We start from the raw sequence: 24,377 nt of genomic DNA on the forward strand, positions 1-24,377 counted from the left end.
AACTTAGATCAAAAAATGATCTAGATCCCTATTTCGAAAAACCAGTGAAAATAATTAGTATAAGACTAATTACCTTCTTTAATTCACGAATAAGAACCAAAAATATCAAGTTAAAGAATTAATTCTACCTCCTAAGAATTGTTCTCATAAGGTTGTAAGATAAATCCCAAGTAGCCAAACACAAAGGTGTAAAGAAGAGAAACTATCAATTAATAATAATAATGTCTTCCTTTCAAAATAATAAAACCTACCCCTATATATGGGGAAAACCTATCCCAAATAAAATTGTATTCAATTCATACTTTTATGGAAATAATAACTTGAAAACTTTTAAACTAGGAAACTTTTATGCTCCTATTGGATCCATGTGGGCCCTCCTCCTTGCCTTCATGTGGCCCAATCTTTCGGCTCTTGGACTCGAACTTGGACCATGAAAAACATGTAGCACTTAGTTCACTTGTTATTATAATCCTTGGATCAATTTCGGGCTTTTTCTCCACAATAAACATCTTCTTGATTTCTCATTGAAACCCATCAACACTAGTGCAAGTAGGCCGACATGGATGCTATCACTCCCCTCTTCTTGCAAATAATTCGTCATCGAATTTGAATCTCGCAAAATTAAGAAGACATGCATTAGTAAACAACATCCATTACTCGAAAGCAACAATGGTAGAAACAAAACAAGATAATGACCATGTGTCCACTTAACCCAATTAATCCTAGCATGTATAAATACACCCTTATAAAGCATGTGGACATCATCATCCCAATAGAAAATTCTCCTACTTGAGTAAGCACACCAAAGTTCTCGTCTAGATGCCATTACAAATGATACATGGAACTTCAATTTAGTTCGATCAATAAAGTACTCCAATGGGTATGACAGAGACGAAACAAAATCTGCACCAAATTTGACACTTTTATGATATAGTCAATCATTTTCAATTTTACCTCCCAAAGATTCTCCCACATAAAAACTATTCACATAAACACATGAGTTTCCAAGAAGGTTAGAAGAACCTTTATATTTCAAGTTAGAATCTCCATTAAATTCTAAGTAATTTCTCAAATTCTTAAACAAGAAATTATGAATAGGTTCAACAAAGAGTATTTGATCTCTAGTATCATAATAGTCATGTATCTCCTTATCACTAGTAACAAACACCTTTTTAAAGCTCACAATAATCAAGACTTGAAGAATTATGTCTCATCTCATAGAAAGAATCATATTCCAACAAGTTATCGCACAAAAATTGATTCAACACTGGAATAAGGAAAGAATCATCTAACCCATTCACAATCCTCCTCGAACAAGCATCACGCATCTTTTCAACAAGTGAGAATCCAAAATCAACTATATTATGCTCTATTTTAAAACAGATTGAATTATTCTTATTGAACTTAGACATTACAATTAATGACTTGTTATATAGTAAAATATCATCATCTTCAAAATTAACAAAGTCACCAACATAAGAATTAAAAGTGTAGTTCATTACTACCAAAAAGACCTTAGGTGTTCTAGGAATATAAAGAATGTGAATAAACCAATTATACATACCATATTTGGTCTTATGTGACAAAGGAACATTATCACCTCGTTTTTCCTTTTGCATGAGTGTTAGATTCACATCTGTCTTGTTGGACTTCTTATGCTCTTTATCCTTCTCATCAACATGCACTTGCTCAATGGGACATGTAGTATCAACCACCTTAGGATTAAGTTCATCCAATGATAATTTTTCAATGCAAACTTTCCCATGAGTACCTATAAGAGAGTCAAAATATCTAGAAGAAGTAGGAATGTTAGAGTTAGAATAAGAAATAATCTCACTCAAACTCTCTTGTTTTTCTCTCTCTCTCTCTCTCACGACCATCTCTCTAATTTTTACTCTCATGGTTATCTTTATTTTCTTTTTTCTTGATCTCACTTGACATCCCATTTTCTTCACACAACAAATCCTCTCCTTTTTCCTCAAAAGGTGCAAGTATATATTTTCTATTGTTTATCTCACGAGAAACTCTATTCTTTCTCCTATCATGAATTGCGTTCCTATTAAATTGCCATGGGTGCCCAAGCATCATATGACAATCTTGCATTGGAATGACATCACAAAGAACATTATCAGAATACCTTCTAATGGAGAAAGAAATCATGCATTGCTTAGTCACCTTAAGCTCACCAAAATTATTCAACCATTGCCGCTTATAAGGAGTAGTGTGTTTAATGCATTTAAGTTTCAACTTCTCCACAACGTATGAACTTACCACATTAGTACCACTTTCTCTATCAATAATCATAGAGCAAATATTACCATTTATCCCACACCTTGTATGGAAAATATTTTCTCTTCTTAAATTAGCTATGGTAACATTCTTCTCCTCCAATCGTTTGATCAACACATCAACACATCAACACAGTTGATGATGTTTTGAGTTCCTGCTTCAATTTCCTTACCTGTTTGAGACATCTCAAAGAATTATTAAAGAAACAAATATCTCTCAATTTGGCTTTTTCTTTCTCTATTGATCTCACCCTCTCTTGCCTTTTCCCACTCAAATTACTACCTTTTGAGGGATCCTTCACGATTTATATATAAATCCTATTAGTAACATTCTTTTAGAAGTAAGATGTAGAAAGAAAAAGGAATTTACCAATACCCAGATAATTTGGGTTCAATGAGACAAGAAAAAGACCAAGTTGGGTAACAATTTTTTTTCTCAAATTTCCCCTCTTTTGATTTCCTCTTTGAGGTAGAAAATCAAGAATCCAAACAAATTGAGAGTTTCTTGAAAATACCCTAATTCTTCTCTCCCTCTCTTTGTCACGACCCAACCCCGTAGGCCGTGACTAGTGCCTGAGCTGGGCAGTCGTGTACATATCTGTTAGACATCGTCAAACTGAAACCAAACACAATATGGAGGCTTTGTGAAAACAGAACGTTATCTCAAGCGTTACGTACATGTATTAGGGTAACCTGTCTCCTGAGGAATCACAATCAAATTAAAACATCATAATACACAAGCCATTAAGGTTGTCACTACATACAACACCCCAAAATAGGTACGTACGCAAGCCGACAAGGCTGGCACCACGAATGGGAATGTCCCAAAATATAAGTCATATTGACACAACCGAACACATATACACACAACCCACACATATATCTACAGACCTCTAAGAGTATCAATAGCATCATATGGCGGGACAGGGTCCCGCCTTACCCCTGAATAAACGTATATATACATCAAAAAGGGTCTATACCAAAAGTCTAGGCTCCGAGACAAAGAAGCACTCCAAGACAGCTGAGTAGGAATCCTAGGCTGGCGGATCACCAAATTGAGTGTTTGTACCTGCAGGCATGAAATGCAGCCCCCCCAGAGAAAGGGGGTCAGTACGAGATACGTGTTGAGTATATAAAGCATGAAATACAATAAGAAGGATTATAACTGAAGTAGAGATTCCAGGAGGCAAGTATAATAATCAAGAAATTACTGTACCTGTGCCTTACGAAACAAAGTCATGCATTTCATTATCATATACCGTACTCGGTCCATTATGGGACTCGGTGCCATAATTATATCATCATATACATATACCGTACCCGACCCTCTAGTAAGGGACTCGGTGCCATAATCATATCATCATATACATATACCGTACCCGGCCCCTCTAGTAAGGGACTCGGTGAATAAAGTTGTGTACACGTATATTGTACCCGGTCCATTATGGGACTCGGTGAATGATGTAGTAAAACTGTGCATGATAACATACTTAGCCTGGGACTCGGTGAAAGATGTAATAACAGTATGCACGAGCAGAGTAATGAGTAACCATATGCATTTAAATCATCATTTAAGACTCAGTTGATAAGTAGGTTAATTTCGAGTATCCGGGCGATAATCATGTTCCATACTCTTTGAATGTCAGTATGAACTATATCAAATAAAGCCTCAGGGAATCATAGACACGTATCAAGATAATGCGAAACAACTTATGAAAGTTAAGAAGATTAATCATTACAGAGTCTTTAAGGATAGGGACTTTCACATACCAACGATTGTCCAACGTATAGAAGACTCAAGGGCAGTAGCTTGGCTACTTTAAGAGTTTTAACATCAAGAAGTGAATAAGAACCATGAATCATACTCGGAACCTATGGATGGAATTACCCCAAAGCCATATCATATATCACTTATATCTAAGACATGCCAAAATAAAGAAGGGATAGCTTCACATACCTGTTATAGATCAACCGTAACCAAGCTTGCTTCGTTGCCCCTTTAGCCTATTTTATACGAAAGTAACACTATTGTTAATAAATTACGACTTTCCAGCTTATAAATCTACAACCGATCACTTATAGGAATCATTTCTTAGTTCACACTTCTTGATTAGTATTTTGATTGGTTAAGAACTTAACGAAAATTGGGCAGCATTTCCTCTATATAACTCGCCTAACCCGAACATCCAATTAATCTCTGATTAGCACAACAACTCCCACAACAACGACAACAACCCAATAACCTCTCCTAACCCTTTTTCAATTCAGATCATTAACATCTAAGATTTTACGCCAAACAGATCAACATACGCTTCTTATACGATATTTTATACGCTTGCTTTCTTCCCAATTTACGAGCCATATCAACAACAACATGACAACAACATCGACCACCATCCACATACATAAAACTACTTCAATATCATTTTAATACAAGTTCTAAACAGCCCACCAAAACTACAACATCAAAATACGATTTTCGATCTTTACTTCGCAAAATTACAGACACACGGAAAAGAGCATAATATTGCTGTGAACAGCAGCACCTATACTTATCTATAACTATATTTCCATCCCTTCAACCTAAACAAATTACCTTCAAATACAATACCATAATAATGACAACACTAATCAAACTTTAATCCAATTAGAACAACTCCAATTCTGTCCATTTACAACGCCAACAATAATCATGTAATTTCTTACTTCCAATTCCACTTAATTGAAATTAATTTCTCCAACACAACATCATTAACTTCAATTGTACCATAAGAAAAAGAAATCTTACCTCAAACAAGTTAGGACAGATCCTATAATTACTTGCACCAATTACACCACTTCTTCTTCCTCAATTTAAATCCTAATATTGCTGCCCCCTTGGAACATTTAGAACACTTTTATGGAATTAAAATTCCCTTTCTTTCACCATATGGGAGCTGGCCGTGAGCTTGCTGCCATGGCTGTTCTTAATTTTCTTTCAAGAAGTTGTGATGAAGAAGATGAATTATGAAAATGATTATGTTCTATGCTTTGTCATCAGCTGGTACATATATATGCTATCATCCCTTAAGACATGTGTCCAACCACAATGACATGTGTCCCACTATGGCATGGACTAATCAGATTTGGCCATGTTGTAGTGGGGTCCATTTAGCACTCCAATTAGCTTAACTAATTATAAATCCCCACTTAATAATCTAATCATGGTTAGTTAATCCCTAATCTCCACTAATATTTTTACACTAATTGTAATTAATTAGCAGATCGTGCACTTATTAAAAATTGGGATTAAAAAGTCTCTATCTCATATCTCAAAATGATCTTGTCCTTAAACTTATCTCGATTAGCTTAAAATATTCCAATGTACAAAAATACGGGATATAACACTCTTTTTTTATAATTATTTTGGCTCCTGGTTTTTTTGGCTATGTAGCTTAACGTTTAAGCTACTACAATAAAGACAGTTTTTTTTGTTTTGAAACTCCCAAGATTATCAACAATAGAACCTTGATAGAACCGCTCTGATACCACTTGATAAGAATCAGGTTACTTGATAATCTTGGGAGTTTCAAAACAAAAAAAACTGTCTTTATTGTAGTAGCTTAAACGTTAAGCTACATAGCCAAAAAAACGAGGAGCCAAAATAATTATAAAAAAAGTGTTATATCCCGTATTTTTGTACATTGGAATATTTTAAGCTAATCGAGATAAGTTTAAGGACAAGATCATTTTGAGATATGAGATAAAGACTTTTTAATCCCAATTTTTAATAAGTGCACGATCTGCTAATTAATTACAATTAGTGTGGAAATATTAGTGGAGATTAGGGATTAACTAACCATGATTAGATTATTAAGTGGGGATTTATAACAAGAAACTAATGCGGAAGCGAAATTATATAGATTAAAGATAGAAATTGAAAGATATGTGAATTTCAAAAATAAAATCCCCAAATTTCAAGAAAAGTGATAAGAACCCTAATTAGTATAAAATTAGCGGATTAAAACTCATTATGATACTAATAGAGTCAATTCAAGTACTTAGATCAAAAGTGATGTAGACCCTTATTTCGAAGAAACTATAGACAATAATTAGTATAAGACTAATTACCTTTTTTAATTCACGAATAAGAACCAAAGGTATGAAGTTAAAGAATTAATCCTACCTCCTAAGAATTGTTCTTATAAGGTTGTAAGATAAATCCCAAGTAGGCAAACACAAAGGTGTAAAGAAGAGAAACTCTCAATTAATAATAATAATGTCTTCCTTTCATAATAATAAAACCTACCCCTATATATAGGGAAAACCTATCCAAAATAGAATGGGATTCAATTCATACTTTTATGGAAATAATAACTAGGAAACTTTTAAATTAGGAAAGTTTAAATGTTAAACTAGAAACTTTAAACTAGGAAATTTTTAAACTAGGAAACTTTAAACATAGGAAACTTTAAACTAGGAAACTTTTATGCTCCTATTGGGCTCCATGTGGGCCCTCTTCATTGCCTTAATGTGGCCCAATCTTTTGGCTCTTGGACTCAAACTTGGACCACGAAAAACATGTAGCACTTAGTCCACTTTTTGTTATAATCCTTGGATCTATTTCGGGCTTTTTCTCCATGATAAACATCTTTTTGATTTCTCATTGAAGCCCATCAACTTTAGTGCAAGTTGGCCGACATGGATGCTATTAGTTATAGCTACCAGTGTTATCAAAGGCAAAAAACCCCAAAAAGCTCTAAGGTGTGTTGGGGCTTTAAGCGCAAATAAAGCATGAGCTTTAATGAAAAAAGGCGCAAAGGGACAAAAAAATACAAATATATATGTTTAGTCCAAGTCTAATAATTATAAACATGAGTGACAAATATATGACCAAAGAAATTGAAAAAAAACTATGATAAAGTGAAACATCAATTGTTTAGTGTCACTTCTTTAGAAGAGGCTCATTGGCAAGGAAAAGTTTGCCTTAGAACCTTGCCGACAATACTGAAGCGCACATAAAGCGAGGCGAAGCGCTCAACACGTTTTGAGCCTCGCTTCAGGGCTTAAGCGCGCCTTTGACTACAATGCTAGTTACCAATTTATCTGGGAAGAAATTCCTAAGAGTATCAAGCGGGCTTTTAAAGTTCAGAATTTTTGATGGTATTCTATTACTAAGGTGTGCGGCAGTTAGGTCAGCTTCCCCCTAGTACACTTTATGCACCCTTTTGTGAAACAATAGTGATATAGTAATGTCAAGTAATGCACCGTTTCTTCTCTCTGCTATTCCATTTTGTTGAGGAGTATTGACACATGAAGATTCGTGAATAATTCCCTCTTTTTGGAAGAAAACAGAGAGGTTTTGATTGAAGTAGTCCTTGGCATTATCAGATCGGAATGTTTTAATTGGCACATCAAATTGGGTTTAGATCAGATTAAAAAAGGAAGAATTTGACTGACATCTGATTTTTGCTTTAACAAATAGATCCACATTACACTTGTACAATCATCAATGAATGACAAACCATCTAGCACCAAAAGTATTAGGAATGGGAGAGGGACCCAAATATCACTATGAATAAGAAAAAATGGAGTCTGACGTATTTTGTTATTAATTGGAAAAGAAACATGTTTGTGTTTTGCAATTTCACAATCAATACAATGAAAAGACTCAATCATCGAATCTTTAGACAAAGATGGAAACATCATTTTGATCACATAAAAGGATGGATGACCTAACCGACTATGATTAAGCCATACTTTCTCTTTATTGGACTTAATAGATTCAGATAAGAATGAACTAGATAAGGAATTCATAGTTGTATCTTCGCCATTGTGGAAATCCAGACAATAAAGACCACCTTTACTAGCATGTCCAATCATCTCCTTCGTGTTATGTTCCTGAAATAAACAACATGAAAGACATCTTTAAGTATCAAGAAATTTTCCAGCGGTATGTCTCCTTGTCCAACTACAATAATAACTGAACCATTGTCTATAGTTATTTTTTATAGCTAGGGCAAGGGAAATATGATATAAATAGATCAGTGGAACTTGTCATATGATTGGAGAACTTTTGTCTGAGACTTTTACCAAAAGAGGAAGAAATACCTGTGAAGGCCAATGAACAACTACCTGCTGAAGCGGAGTGTGGATTTGTTTCATCAATCTGAGGGCTGCTAGCTATATGTGCCTGCTTTCCATCACTACCACTGAGTTTCCAGCATATCTCTCGGCTGTGCTGATATTTTTTAGCAGAAGGTGCAATAAAGATTGTCCCCTATTGGTTGGAGGTTTGAATGAACCCACAGGCTTGACGATGCTCTCCCATTGTGAAAGTCTAGATCCTCTTGATTTTGTCCCTTTTGCTACAAGAGTTGATCCGTCATTAATTTGAGTTTCAAGCATAACACTCCTTTGTCCTTCTTCTGTTCGTATAATGGACATTGTTTCGTTTAATGATGGCAAATCTTCTTTTCCTAAGATTTGCACTCGCACAACATCAAATTCTGCATTTAGTCCTGCAAGAAAATCATAAATCTTTTCTTTTTCAATAAATCTTTTCAGAATAACAGCATCATCTTGACAACACATTTGAATGCATTGATAATGATCCATTTCTTGCCATAACCCCTGTAAAAAGTTAGAATATTCAGTGACAGGTCAAGCTTTCTGTTTTGCTGCAGAAAGTTTTGTTTTTAGTTCATAGATCCTAGCAGCATCATGTACTTTAGAGTATGTCTCCTTCACTGCATTCCAAATTTTCTTACCGGTGCTCAGAAACATAATGCTATCACTGATTTCCGGAAACATGGAGTTCCCTAATCAAGACATCACCATTGCATCATGTTCATCCCATGGATCAAACGTGGGTCTTCTTTAGAAGGTCCTGTACTGAGAAGGTGTCGTGTATCTACCAATTTATGGATCATTTATTGCAAAATATAAACTTATGGGTCTAGTTTGCATTTAAAAAACTTGAAACCATGATTTTAAATCCCAAATCATGTTTTTTTTTTGAGAATTTGAATTATGAAATCATGATTTCAAATTGTGATCCCAAATTGCATGTCCGAACACTGATTTGAAATCGTGAGTTGAAATTGCATGTCCAAATGCAAGCTCAATGACTTGCATGATTAGTGATTACACCATCTCTGTGTTGATGCAATATTTTTGCTTTATTGTTCTCTATCTCTATCAAGGTGGAGATTGCTTTGAAAGGGATTCAAGGTTTGTTTTCAATGATCAAATTGTTGGAATTTGCATTTTGTTTTTTGTGCTAGTGTTCATTTTTTTGGTACTGTCTAATGGTTTCTTCTTTCAGGTAAATATCTCATTGGCTGCGGCTAATGCACGCCTTCAAAATGTCCGAGAAGAGAGGGACCAGTTCTATGAAGCTAATGATCAGATTGTTGCTCATTTGAAAACTAGGGTGCATCTTTTATTTGAATATCTGTTCTGTCATTAATTCCCTTTGCTTTTCCTGTTCCCGGGGTATATCTTTTATGTGTCTCCTATCCTTAATTCTTGGACTTGCCATGACCTATCTCTTCATCCTTGTAGGAAGATGAGCTGACACAATCCATTGGCTCTTGTAAAGTTGAAGCAAATATCCTTAGTACATGGATTAATTTTTTGGAAGATACTTGGACACTTCAGTCTTCCTTTATAGAGAGTAAAGACAAGGAGGTCATGTATGTTACTGGATTTACTGCACAGTCAGTTTTCCAGATTTCAGAACCGGAAGAATCTTATAATATAACTCTGGTTTAGTTTGTTAAATGTTATCCTAAATGAATTCTTGGTCTGCACTTACTTTTGTAGTGTTGAACTTGAAAAGCATGAGGTTTATTTTGGGAACTTGATATTGCAACTCCTCTCTTTTTATGAGGTACTTAATTGGTAAATGATCATAGTTTCTTTTCCTGTGCTTAGCGCAGGACATCTTTCTGAACATATCTGTTGCGTGCACAGAAAGAGTTGAGGCCTTCTATTGACCGCATAGGTACATATGTTGAAAATTTGAAGATTTTAGGTGACGGGTAAGATCCTCTTTTTTGACGTGTTCTTTAGCCTATAATGTACCGCGGAGTCTTATGGTTATTTTGCTTTTGTCTGACAGCTCTGCTGTGGGATCTGGTGGGTCAAAATCATTGAGTCCTAGAAAAAATCTGGAGGAGGAATACTTGGACTATGAAGCCAAGGTAGAAAAACATTACTACATGTTATCCCTTCACTTTTATGTTGCTGTCTGGTATCCAGAGAGTTATGCCAAAGATGTTAAAGGATTTCTTACAATCAACAATACCGATCAGACCAAACCTGACTACAACCACCATGCCTTAGTCCCAAACAAGTTGGAGTTGGCTATATGAATCTCCATTTCTTCATTTTAGCTCATTTCGAATCATCATCATTCTAAATAAAATAACAGTGAAAAAAAGTTAAATAAAATAATAATAGTAATTACTATTGTAGATTTTTTTTAAATCAGGTAACAATTACTACTGTAGAATTTGAGAAAGAAGAAAAGACTTCTTTATATTTTAATGTCTTTACATCCCATAAGAAGGTATTTATGCAATGCATCCTATAACTAATTATGGAAAGACAATCATCTTAAATAAAGAAAGTATTTTGTTCCTATAATTATGCCAGGAAAGAAAAAATAGAAGTCTCCTAAAATCATGCTAATTTATCAACACAATCAGCTCTCTCTTCAAGTTGGAGCAGCGATGTCACGCATGCCCAACTTACAAACCTAAGTATGAATATATCTTTTGCTGAGGCCTTCTGTAAGAACATCCGCTAGCAATTTTCCTGATGGTAGTAAATGAAGTGAACTCAAGTTATCACTAGTAACTTTCTCTTTTGTTGAAGTGCCAATCAATTTCAATATGCTTTGTTTGTTCATGTTGAACAAGATTTTGATCTATGTTGATTACAGTGTTTGTCGCAGTATAAGGAAAGTTCCCTTTTCAGACAACATCAATTCTTCTTGCAACTTTTGTAGTCAAAAAAGCTGACAAACACTTTGGGCCATAGCTCTATATTCTGCTTCCGCTCTAGATCTGACAACTACACTTTGTCTCTTGCTTCTCCAAGTAGGTTCCTTCCTACGAGTGAACTTTAATCAGATGTAGATCTTCTTTCATGTAAAGATCCAGCTGAATCCGCATCTGTAAAAGCTTCTATCTGGAGGTGATCATGTTTAGAGAAAAGCAAACCTTTCACCGAAGCAGATGTTTTTTTGACATTGTTAACTATTTCTATTTCTGTAACACAGTACATGGGTTGTATTGAAACCATATTTACAACAACAACATACCCAATGAAATCGCACTAACTGAGGTCTGTGGAGGGTAGAGTGTACGCAGACCTTACCACTACCTTGTGGAGGTAGTGAAACCATATTTACAAAAGATCTCAAAAATCTATTGTCCTGTCCCTATAATGACTAATGAGTCTAAGACATCAATAATAGAGACAATATCATTAGAGTACATCTGGTTACACCAAAATCATAAAGTCAAATACAATTCATTTGGACTTGTTGGATACTATTCTCCTATATTCTCAAGAAAGCTAAGGTTCCTCTCCTTCCATATTGTCCATCATATAGCTGCAGGTACAATTCTCCAATTGTTCCTTTCTTAGCCTGTACTCCTGTTCCTTTCCAACTATGTAATGCTTGTGTGATTTTCTTAGGCATGGACCAAGATATGCTTTTGAGACTTAGGAATAATCTCCACAGTTGATTTGTGGCCTTGCAATGTATAAATAGATGGACCACTGTTTCTGCAGTTTCCCCACAGAAAAAAACATCTGGAACATAAAGGGATCCCCCTCTTCATCAAGTTATCTTGTGTCAGCCCAACTTCCTTTGCCAATAACCAAAAACAAAGCAAGCTACTTTGTGTGGGATTTTGGCTTTCCAAATGTGTTTCCAAGGCCATTAGAGTATCTGCTGGTTTTGTTGGTTCATCTTCCTATAGGCTGCATTTTCTTTAAAAGTCCCCTTACTATTTCCCTGCCACTATAGGATTTCTTGTCCTGCCTTCAAACTACTAAATTGGTCAATGGTGCTGAAGAATTCTTTTACTCTTGGTATTTCCAAATCATTGAGGTGTTTCCTGAACACAAAATTCCACCCTTAAGGTGTCCACAATTCTGCAATTGTGCTCTGTTGATGTAAACTAACTTTTAAATAGCTAGGAATTGTGTCTCCAAGTTGCCTGCTTCATTCCAATCATCATTCCAGAATACAATTTTAACTCCGTCATCCACTTTGATTATGGTGTTAACTTTGAATTCATTCCACAAAATTCTGATAGATTTCCATAAGCTAACACCATAAGTAGTGACCTCCTTTGTCATCTGGTTATCATTCTCCTCATATTTAGCTTTGATGACTGTGCCCCATAAATTCTGATTTTCATTTGAATATTTCTGTTGATTTGTAAATATCTAAGTGTGATCAGATATGATTTTGTAGGATTTAAATTGATCCGATAAAATCATAGCTGATATGCTATTAAATAGCTTAGGATATTAGATCAAATAAAATCATCCCTGGATTCTCAAATCTCCTAGAATCAAGGGATCTGATTGCTAGTTAGTTTATTTTCTGTACTACAAATTTGTATCTATATGGATGAATAGAAGTGTACAATTTTGGTACCACAACTTACAATTTCCATAGCCATTTCATTCTTAAAGCTTTACTCTGATTCTTCAGATTCTTGATCCCCAATCCCCCAAATCTCTTCGCATTGATCACTCACTACCTTCCTTTTGACTAGGTGGTAACCCTTCCTGTCTTTGTTCCCATGCCATAGAAATTTCCTCCTGATGCTATCCAACCTATTGATGATTCCTGTTGGGACAAGGAATAATGACATCATATATGTTGAAAGTGCATCAATCACAGAGTTTGTCAAAGTCAATCTTCCACCTAGTGAGATATTGGACATCCACCTTGCTAACTTCTTCTCACATTTCTCAATCACCCCATTCTAGATTTCCATAGACTTAGACTTGGACCCAAAGGCAATCCAAGGTAGATAGTTGGTAGAGCACCCACTTCACACCCTAAGATTGTCTTCAAGATTTCCATGTTTGGCACTTCATTAACTGGGTGTAGGAAGCTTTTCCTCCTGTTAACATGTAAACCTGACATTCCTTCAAACATTACCAAGATCAATCTCAGTATTTTGAGATGCTCCTCTTCAGCATCACAGAATATAAGTATGTCATCTTCTACTGAAGGTGAAGGGGAGCCTTGGAGTAACTGGTAAAGTTGCTGCCATGTGACCAGGAGGTCACGGGTTCAAGCCTTGGAAACAGCCTCTGGCAGAAATGCAAGGCAAGGCTGCGTACAATAGACCCTTGTGGTCAGGCCCTTCCCCGGACCCCGCGCATAGCGGGAGCTTTAGTGCACCGGGCTGCCCTTTTTATCTTCATACTGAAGGTGAGTTGTCTTCAAGCTATCCCTTCCAGCTCTAGCAACCTCAAATCCTCTTAACCAGCCTTCCATGTTTGCTGTCTTAATCATGCTGTTTAGTCCCTCCATGACTAAGAGGAACAAAAAGGGTGATAGAGGATCACCTTGTCTTAGGCCCCCCTGTGAATTAAAGTAACCTGCTGGTGAACCTTTAATAAGTACAGAGAAGTTCACTGTTGAAATGCAAAATTTAATCCACTAATGCCATTTTTGACCAAATCCCATCTTCTCTAACAAATCCATAAGAAAGCCCCAGCTGACATGATCATATGCTTTCTTAATGTCTAATTTGCATAGGATTCCTAGTTTCTTCAAGTTCAGCTTGGAGTCTACTACTACATTTGCTATGAGGGCAACATTCATAATCTGTCTTCCTTTGATGAATGCCAGTTGTTGTGAGTCCACAAGCTTAGCCATCACACTTTTCAGTCTTTCAGTAAGCACTTTGGAGAATAACTTGTGGATACTGCATATCTGGCTGATGGGTCTGAAGTCCTTTTATTTTTTAGCACCTTTCTTCTTTGGGATAAGAGCTATAAAAGTAGCATTGAAACTTCTTTCAAACCTTCCTTGTTCATAGAAATTCTGAAAGGTCATCATGATATCATTTTTTACCACTTCCCAGCACTTGATGAAGAACCCCATTGCAAACCCATCTGGACCAGGTGCTTTATCAATTGCTCATTGTTTTAGACATTTCAGTACCTCCTCTTCAAACCCCCTTTCTAAATCTTCCATTTCCTCCAATGTCAGCCTTGGGCAATTTGTGGCAGGTCTCCTCCGGACATCCTCTGAGTATATGTTTTGGTAAAACTCCACTATTTCCCCTTGAATCCTTTCTTGATCTCTGATTAGGTTCCCTTGAACAAGAAGTTGGTCAATGTTGTTATATCTCTTGTGTACATTAGCCATTTTGTGGAAGAATTTGGTATTCTTATCCCTTTCTTTCAACCACAGGGATCTAGATCTCTGTCTCCATGAGATCTCTTCATTCTTGATTAGCTGCTCAAAGTTAATGATTAAGGATGCCTTCTCTATTGATTCTTCTTCTGTTAAGCCTCTGGCTATAGCAATGTTGTTCAGAGTTGCCAAGATTTATTCATAAGATTCATAAGCTAAAGCGAATTCTAATATAGTCTTCCCTTCATCATTCAAGTACCATAACCATAACCGCCGTGTACATGTTCAAAATCATTGTTTTCACCTACGCATGGTCATTTGGATCTCACCTATAAAGATTTGTTGGCCTCCTGAACTCCCTGGAACCTAGTTGCCCATATCCTCCCAAAACATAGTATCATTGACATTCTTATTTATCTTTCCAGAAACATTGTTCAGAAAATTTCCCCAATTAAACATAATTTGAAGAAAAACTGGTACATTCAAATGGTTTGAAAATTGCTTCTTGTTATGTGTAATATATCAACTGAAAATTTTAAAGTAACTGATCGAACTGTATCATTGTCACCTCTAACCTACACTATGTTCGTATATTCGTGTTTCTAATTTTCTCCACTTCTATCTAATAAGTATACCTTCTAAAAATCAGTTCAAACACATCTTCGGTTGAATTGGTCTTACCTTTTACTGTGTTGCATGTACCTTGTTAAACCAACCTAAATATCTTAAGGTATATGTCTCTTCTAACTGCAGATTGTGACCACCTTTAGTGTAGTTGACACCATGAGGGAGCAGTTCTACACTCAACAAGGGAAAATCTGCAGGTTTGGTTGTGCATTATAGTGTTTTCTTTAACTTTTATCTTTTTTTTGGATACCAAGCTCCATAAAGTAATTACTTTCTGCTGTTTTCCTTAGGAAAGATGATCCAACAATTAAAAAACTATTTGAAAACATTGAGAAGCTTAGACAGGAATTCGAATCTGTTGAAAGACCAAACCTAGAAATGGAAATCCCTGTCGAAGAGGGAGATACTTCTTCTCATGAAATGGTAGATGATAGTATTTCACATCCTTCAGAGCAGGCCATAGAAACTGCTGTAGCTGGGGAAAAGAAGGAAAATGAGCCACCATCTGCCAAAACAGAGGAGGTCCTGGACCCTGAAGCAGAGTTGGCAAAGCTAGAATCTGAATTTGGTAAGATAAATCGCAATTACTCTGCGGAAGAGATTGGTGACTGGGAATTTGATGAGCTGGAGAAAGAGTTGAAATCCGGGGAGTCAGCAATGAGTAAATAGATGCAGACACCTATTAAGATATACTTTTTCCTTTTCTAATAATGTATAAGTCGTCATGTATGTAAACAGGCTAACCAACTCTTATGCTCCTAAATGATCCCAAGTTTTCTTTGTAGGTTGCCTCACTAAATGCAGTTCCATGCATTACTTCACTCTGTAAATTATCAAACTTGTGGTTGTACAACACCAATTCACTTGATAAACATGTAGCAAATTTGCTTAGCTATATAGATTGTAAACATTCAAATGGACCATAATGTTGAAGCTGTTGGAAAGGATGCTTTTCTTAGAGAAACTTCCTTTTGATTTATGTTTAAGTTGCAATCGTGAAAACAGCCATTTATTTGTGGGCAACATGATCGTGGCTTGCCATTATGTTGTTGCGATATGGTTCTGTATTTTCTAATCGGGTGAAGCTTAATACTGATGTATAACATTTATCAATCCGGTTGAGCTTCATTTGGCATACTGATGTATAACATTTATCAATCCGATTGAGCTTCATTTGGCAACTTACTTTACAAAGGATAATAGGAACAAGTGGCATAGCTGAAGCTGTGTAGAATGGATGCATCAAACAATTATCAATTACCACCACCATCAATCAGTCAATTGTCACCACCAACAACATTACAATCATAATTACTATTGACAATCACTATTATTAGCTATCATTATTCACCATCATCATTAGTTATTATTATAAATTTATAATCTACCATAATTATTAGCTTTCTCTATCAAACAATAATTGTTAATGTCAACTGCCATCTCCATTAGTTGCTTAACATAATAAACACGATTTGCACTTGGCAACCACTAGCTCTAGCTGTCACCAACAATTGTCGTAATTTTTTAGAATATTAAATTAATTTAGTATTTTATTTAAATTTGGTATTCATTAGTTTTTGAACAAAAACAACTTTATATATTAGATGTGGAGAAAAAAAATAGTTTTATAATATTCAGATCTTAATGCAATATCATATATTCAATTATGTATTTAAATTCAAACATTTAAATTTCAATGCATATTTTAGTAAAAATTTCACGAGGTACCCTATTTGAAGTTTGGACGTTATTAAGTTGAGTCTACTTTTAAAAAGATATTTAACTAGTACCCACTTTTGACAAGCTTCGAATAAAATTCAGAGACACCGCTGTCCAACCCACCAACACCATCCAAAACGCAACTATTCTTCCAAAAATCAGTACACAGACCAACCTTTTCACCTATACATACATTGAATGTTGGGGTTTTTACTTCTATAATCTTTCTGGAATCTTTATTTTTTCCCCTCCAAATCTCAACGTCTAGTGATTCTACTAGGGTGGAGTATAGTTGATGGAGGGGTAACTCTGTGGGGTTAAGTTCATAAATGCCATTCATAAGAGCTGGTCTTGATATTTTTTTTCTGTTAAGAAAAGTATTAGAAAAATAGCCTTCATTCATTTAATAAAAATTTTTGGACAAAATTATTCTCCAAACCTAACAAAATAAAGGAACCTTGTATTTTAATAACTAAATGAAATGAACAAAGTTATATTTCTTTTTTTTTCGTTCTCTCTTTTTTCCTCTCGTTTTGTGTCTTTTTTTTTCTTAAAGCGGTTAGCGGTGATCATTGAATAAGTTTCTTCGGCTTGAGTTGTTGTTTTTTACTTTCATTCGTTTTCTTTCTTTCTTTTTGTTTTTTTATATTATTTTTTCTCTCTTTTCATTTTTTTTTAAAGTTATGGAACTAAATTTTTGTATCTATTTTATATATTTTTTATTTTTTAAAAATAAAATTTATTCATAGATTCAAGGTAACTCTTTTCATACATATATATATATATGATTTGAAATTTCACGAGATACTCTATAATTCTTATCTTCGAGGTAATACTTAGCCTAAAGAATTTCAAAGAACAAGTTATGTCCCATAGGCAAGAGTTGACACTGTATTTTTGTATCTTGATTTATGAGATGCACTATAACTCTTGCCTTAGAGGCAAGAATTATAGAGGATATGATAAATCAAGAAACAATGTAGTAGTGATAAGTCTTGTCCATGGGGCCTAACTTGTGAATATCACATTGTATTTTGATTTTTGAGATACTCTATAACTATTGCCCTAGAGATACAACTTGTTAGTCCAAGGACTTCCAAACAACAAGTTAAGCCCCATGGAAAAAATTTGACACTACCACATTGTATATTGATTTATTAGATGCTCCATAATTCTTGCCTTAGAGGAAAGACTTAGGCCAAGGATTTTAAAAAATAGGTTGGCGCCTCATGGTAACATTTAACACCATTTTTACTAAGCCTAACTTATGGGGAATGTAATAACTTTTGCCTTAGAGGAAGAACATAGTATAGAGGTTAAAAAAATAACATATGCCTCATGGGCAATAGTTTACACTATTTCATTATGTCTAACTTATGAGATTCACTATAACTCATGCCTTAGATGCAAGAGTTAGACCAAAAACTTCAAAATAACAAGTTACTCCCTATGGTCTAAATTTGATACTATCTCATTGTATCATGATTTATGAGATGCTCTACAACTCTTGCCTTAGAGGCAAGACTTAGACCAAGAACTTCACAAGTTACGCCCCATGAGCAAGACTTGACACTAATACATTGTGTTTTGATGTATCATATGCTCTATAACTCTTGCCTCTTAGCCCAAGGACTTTCAAACAACAAGTTAATTAAGCCCGACATGCAAGACTTGATAATATCACATTGTGTTTTGATTTATGAGATACTCTATAATTATTGCCCTAGAGGTAAGACTTGTTAGTTCAAAGACTTCCAAACAATAAGTTAAGCCCCATGAGCAAGACTTGACACTATCACATTATGTATTGCTTTATTAGATGCTCAATAACTCTTGCCTTAGATGTAAGACTTAGCCCAACTAATTGAAAGAACAAGTTGCGCCTCATGAACAATATTTTACACCATTGTTACTAAGTCTAACTTATGGGGAACATAATAACTTTTTCCTAGAGGGAAAACATAGCTCAGGGGTTAAAAAAACATAACATATGCCTCATAGGCAATAGTTTACACTATTTCATTATGTCTAACTTATGAGATGCTCAATAACTCTTGCCGTAGAGGCAAGACTTAGACCAAAAACTTTATAATAACAAGTTACTCCCTATGGAAAAAAATTGATACTACCACATTGTGTCTTGATTTATGAGATTCTCTATAACTCTTGCCTTAGAGGCAAGTTTTAGCCAAAAAAACTTTCAAATAACATGTTGCGCCTCATGGACAACAATTTTCATCATTTTCACTAGTCAAACTTATGAGGAAAAAAAATAACTTTTGTCTTAGAAGAAACAAAAAAGACAAAAAAATAGTAGTAAGAAAAAAGGAAAAAGAAAAAGAAAAAGATTTTAAAAAAGAGAAAAAAACAATAAGTAAAAGAAAATAAAGAAAGAGAAGTTAATTAAACAGACAAATTTGTTGTTTATTGTGATGCCTCACGTGTTGGTTTGAGTTGTGTTTTGATGCGACATAGTAAGGTTATACACCTCTAGTCTACTCAAGTTGCATGAACGGAACTATCCAACCCATGATCTTGAACTTACGACGGTTGTGTTTGCTTTGAAATTTGACATCATTACCTTTATGGGGTGCATATGGATGTATTTACCGGCCACAAAAGCTTGCAATATGTGTTTAGCTAAAGGAACTTGAACCTTAGGCAAAGAAGATGGCTTGAACTTCTAAAGAATTATGACATCAGTGTGTTTTACCATCCGGGTAAGGCAAATGTTGTGGCCGATGCTCTTAGTCAGTTGTCCATGGATAGTGTTGCTCATGTTGAAGAAGGTAAGAAGGAGTTGGTTAAGGATGTTCATAGATTGACACATTTAGGTTTGTTTTTGGTTGATTCCAACCATGGAGGTGTTTTTGTGCATAATAGTTTGAAATTGTCTCTTGTGGCAGATGTTAAGGCCAAACAAGATGATGATTCAGTTTTGGTTGAATTAAAAAGGTCGGCTATCAAAACATCCATTGAGGCTTTCTCCCAAGAGGGAGATGGAGTACTTTGCTACCAAGGTCATTTGTGTGTTCCTAATGTTGATGGGTTAAGAGAGTGGATATTGAATAAGGCCCATAGTTCTCGGTATTTGATTCATACGGGATCCACCAAGATCTATTATGATTTGAGGGAAGTTTATTGGTGGAATGACATGAAGAAGGACATAGCGGAGTTCATGGCTAAGTGTCCAAATTGTAAACAAGTGAAAGTTGAGAATCAAAAACTGAGAGGTTTAGCTCAAGACATTGAGATTCCTACTTGAAAGTAGGAAGATGTGAATATGGACATTGTGACGGGTTTTCCTCTTACTAGAAGACAACATGATTCTATTTGGATTATTGTGGACCAAATGACTAAGTCAACATATTTTTTAGCGGTTAAGACTTCTTATGGTACCGAAGACTATGTTAAGTTATACATTCGTGAATTGGTAAAACTTCATGGTGTTACCTTGTCTATTATATCAAATAGAGGTACTCAATTCACTTAACATTTTTGAAAGTCCTTTTAAAAAGGTCTTGGTACAAAGGTTAAGTTATGTACCGCTCGATCCAAACTTTGGAGGATATTTTAAGGGCGTGTGTGATTGATTTTAAAGGAAGTTGGGATGAGCATTTGACATTGATTGAGTTTGCCTACAATAATAGTTATCACTCTATCATCCAAATGGATCCTTTTGAAGCCTTATATGGAAGAAAATGTAGATTCCCGGTGGAATGGTTTGAAGTGGGTGAGATGGAATAGATTGGTCCCGATTTGGTAGTAGATGTATTGTAGAAGGTAAAGAGTCATAAGAGAAAGATTGAAGATGACTCAAATTTGCCAAAAGTCCTATTTAGACACTAGAAAAAGATAGCTTGAATTTGATATGGATGATTGAGCATATTTGAAGGTTTCATCTATGAAGGGATAATGCACTTTGGTAAGAAAGGGAAATTGAGTCCTAGATATGTAGAAACCTATAGGATATTGAAGCCTGTTGGTAAAGTTGCATATGCATTATATTTGCTATTTGAGTTGGCTATGGTTTATTCAGTATTTTATGTGTCAATATTGAGAAAGTTTATGGGTGATCCAAATGCTATTGTACCATTGGAGAATATGAAAGTTGAAGGGAAGTCGATTTATGAAGAGGTTCCGGTGGAAATCTAAGATCGACAAGTGAAGATATTAAGGAACAAAGAATTTATGTCCATCAAGGTGTTGTGGAGATAAATAGGTAGAGAGTGCTACATGGCAAGTGAAAGCGGACATGATAAAGTGTTATCCTTATCTCTTTCCTTCTACTCAAGCCTAAGGTACTAAGTTATCCATGATCAAATGATTAAACTCCTACGTTTCAGTTTCGTATGTCTTTCATATGCATACATGTTCATGAAGTTCATTTTAAAGTTATTATTTGTGTTAAGGTTGAAAATCTCATGGTTTATGTTTTACTATGTGTTGTTGCATTCATATTGGTTGCTAGTCCTCGTTTCGTGTCTTTCGATGCTAGCTGAATCTCATTCGAGGGTGAATGTTCCCAAGGGAGAGATATTATAAGACCTTGAAGGTTGGAAAGTTGGAACCAAGGAGAAATTTCCAAAATATAGACTGACTTCAAGTTCATGAGTCAATCTATGACTTGTAGAACTTCTTAAGACTCGTAGGCATGAGTCGTAGAGGGAGCTCTTGAGCCTGTTCATGACCATTCTCAGAAGAAGTCCTTACGACTCAATAGGACAAGTCATCGTCCAGATGACAAGTCTTAACACTGACTCGTAATGAACTTTAGAGGCTCAGAATATGCAGCACCTACAGGACGACGAGGGACTATGTCCAGTAATCATTTTGATGAGTCGTAAGGACGACTCATAGAGAAAGATCAGAGACTCAAGATTTCTAGAGTTTTGAGATGTTTGTACGTCAACCTGTCTACGAATAGTATAACCTAATTCGTGGGACAAAAATTCAGATTTAATGAAGGGTATTTTCATCTTTTTTCAAGTTTAGTTCAATGAACCTAGACACATTTATAGCCAAGTTCAAAGTCTATATTTACCCAGTTCTTCAAATTCCCATCCTATTCAATTCATTCTTCTAAATTTCCCTAAGGAAGGATACGAAAATCTCTCAAGTTTCTTCTACAATTTCAAGCTAGGATTTCAAGTTTATTAGGGTTCCCCTTCAATTATGAGTTGATTTCATAAGGATATGTGGGGATTGATCCATGAGTTTTTTTTCTCCCATGGAGTCCCAAGATTTTCCTCAAAGATTTCTTTAAATTTCATTGGTTTTCTAACCCTAATTTTGATGAATTATGTCGGGCTATTTCAATTATATTTTTAATATTATTAATGATCATTATAAGTATGATTTTACATTAATTGCATGATTTCAAGTCGAATTGTTAATGCTCATGCATGAAGCTATTTTCAATGATGATTTACTTGAATTATGATTATGAAGTTCAATGATTTCAAAGTATTCGCATGATTTTCACTCAAATTGACTATGTAATGAGCTTTACTCTAAATTCAAGTATGAATTATGACCATAGATTACAATTATGTTCAATATATGAATTTCATGCAAGTTATAAAGAAAGGTGACTTAGGATCCTTAATTGGTGACATAGAAACCTAATGGCATGAATTATGAAAGTCTAATTTGTAATGATGAAAGGCTATTACTCACATTGCAATTATGACATGAAAATGAGCTACTCTATGAGTCTTAAACCTATGAACAAGCTCATGATATAATTTATGTATAATTATTATGTTATGTATTCCGTGGGACTTGACTTAGCCCTGAATGAGTCTTGAGGTGGGGGATCGACCTACATGGTACTTATATAAAATCTTTTGTCTTATACTGCATTCCACCGTAGGTTTACCGATATGGCCTAGCTAGTGGATCCCATATATGGCATATGTTATAACACCCGCCTAACGGCATAGAGTCTACCTTGGCAAGTAGATTCTCCTTTCTTTCGTTGTATGGGGAGACATCGGGATTCCATATTATAGCTTGCATGGTCTTATTATCGGTTATGGTTCTATCCCACACGTGTATATTCTCTTTATGTTCTTTTATGATTTCAACTATGTCTCTTAAATGCTTTGATCATTATGGTTTTCTTATGACTTTACTTATCTTCTTTATCATATACATTATTTGATCATTGCATCGTATGATTTACCTTGTATGTCATGCCCACATACTTAGTACATTCAAACGTACTGACACATATTTGTTGCCAACATTGTCTCATAATGTAGGGGTCAAGGATCTTATCCCTTCCACCCGTGGCTAGTAGAGTTCCCATCAGGTGAAGTTTTGGTGAGTTCTCATTTATCGAAGGCGAATTATGAGTTTGTTCATTTCAAAGATTTGTGTTACATTCTTGTTTAGGGTAAGTTAGGGACATGTCTTATCCCCTACCCTTTTTGATTAGTAGAGGTATTTGTTGGACAAATGATGTAGAGTCTGTGTAGTTGGGCTTACACTTTCTTTTATAACTCAGGTTCTAGACTCTTTCATATGTTATTTCCACTTTAATTTACCTTATGTATGCTTAGATATGTCAAGAGGCTTGGTTGGATCCCTTCACAGTTTTGATTGCCATGTTACGACTAGGTCTTGACACTAGGGTCTCGTTTATTGATGCATCTGATGTTCATGTCGCCCCCACATCATCTAGTGACATCCAAAGGATTAGGATGGATTATTTGAGGGATTTTGAGGCCTGAAGGAGACCACCACCTATTCATACGACACCGGTAGTTGATATAGAGTCTCTAGAGGCAGGTACTACACCTCCCGCTCCTACTGTGCCAGGTACATCTACTACCACTTCTACGTCTCCATTCCCTCCTACTAGTACCACATCTCGGCCTTCTCTTACACAGGTCATGATGTACCATATGGGCAAACTTCCCCACTCAAAGAATGTGAGGGCCTCAAGACTTGAGGCTTCTGTCCCCACTATGATTCCCACATCTATTGAGGATGCCATTGCTTTTTTATGGGCTGAGGTTACGGGATATTGTGCTATATAGAGTGACATTGCCCTACGGTTAGCTACTCTCACTGCTCGAGTTGAGGAGAGGGAAAAGAATGAGGGGAGTTTTGATGATTTGGAGTCCATACGGACTGATATAAAGGATTTGAGAAGAGATGTGGACAAGCTTAGGTCCAAAAATATTTCTATGCTTTGGGGAGGTGTTGATGCCCTCGAAGAGGTGTTGATGCCCCCAAGAAGTGATCAAATCCATAGAAAAGCATTCAAAGCATTAAATTGATTAGATAATCAAAGAACCAATTCATAAATGAGAATATATTCAATTAATTGCCAAAAAAAGAATAATGTC

The 24,377-nt window shown here is 35.4% G+C and overlaps 1 protein-coding gene across 1 annotated transcript in view; it reads left to right on the forward strand.

Annotated features, from left to right (window-relative positions):
* The window catches only part of LOC129901438 (uncharacterized), a 61,133-nt gene extending 44,886 nt beyond the window's left edge, over positions 1-16,247 (forward strand). Inside the window, exons 12-18 of the mRNA XM_055976609.1 lie at positions 9,595-9,702; positions 9,834-9,964; positions 10,095-10,161; positions 10,245-10,312; positions 10,393-10,474; positions 15,427-15,497; positions 15,591-16,247. Coding sequence (XP_055832584.1) covers positions 9,595-9,702; positions 9,834-9,964; positions 10,095-10,161; positions 10,245-10,312; positions 10,393-10,474; positions 15,427-15,497; positions 15,591-15,969 — 906 coding nt within the window. The 3' untranslated portion in view covers positions 15,970-16,247. The remainder of the gene's footprint in view (positions 1-9,594; positions 9,703-9,833; positions 9,965-10,094; positions 10,162-10,244; positions 10,313-10,392; positions 10,475-15,426; positions 15,498-15,590) is intronic.
* The last annotated feature ends 8,130 nt before the right edge of the window (positions 16,248-24,377 follow it).

This window comes from Solanum dulcamara, chromosome 8, assembly GCF_947179165.1.
Source record: "Solanum dulcamara chromosome 8, daSolDulc1.2, whole genome shotgun sequence".
Taxonomy (NCBI): Eukaryota; Viridiplantae; Streptophyta; class Magnoliopsida; order Solanales; family Solanaceae; genus Solanum; species Solanum dulcamara.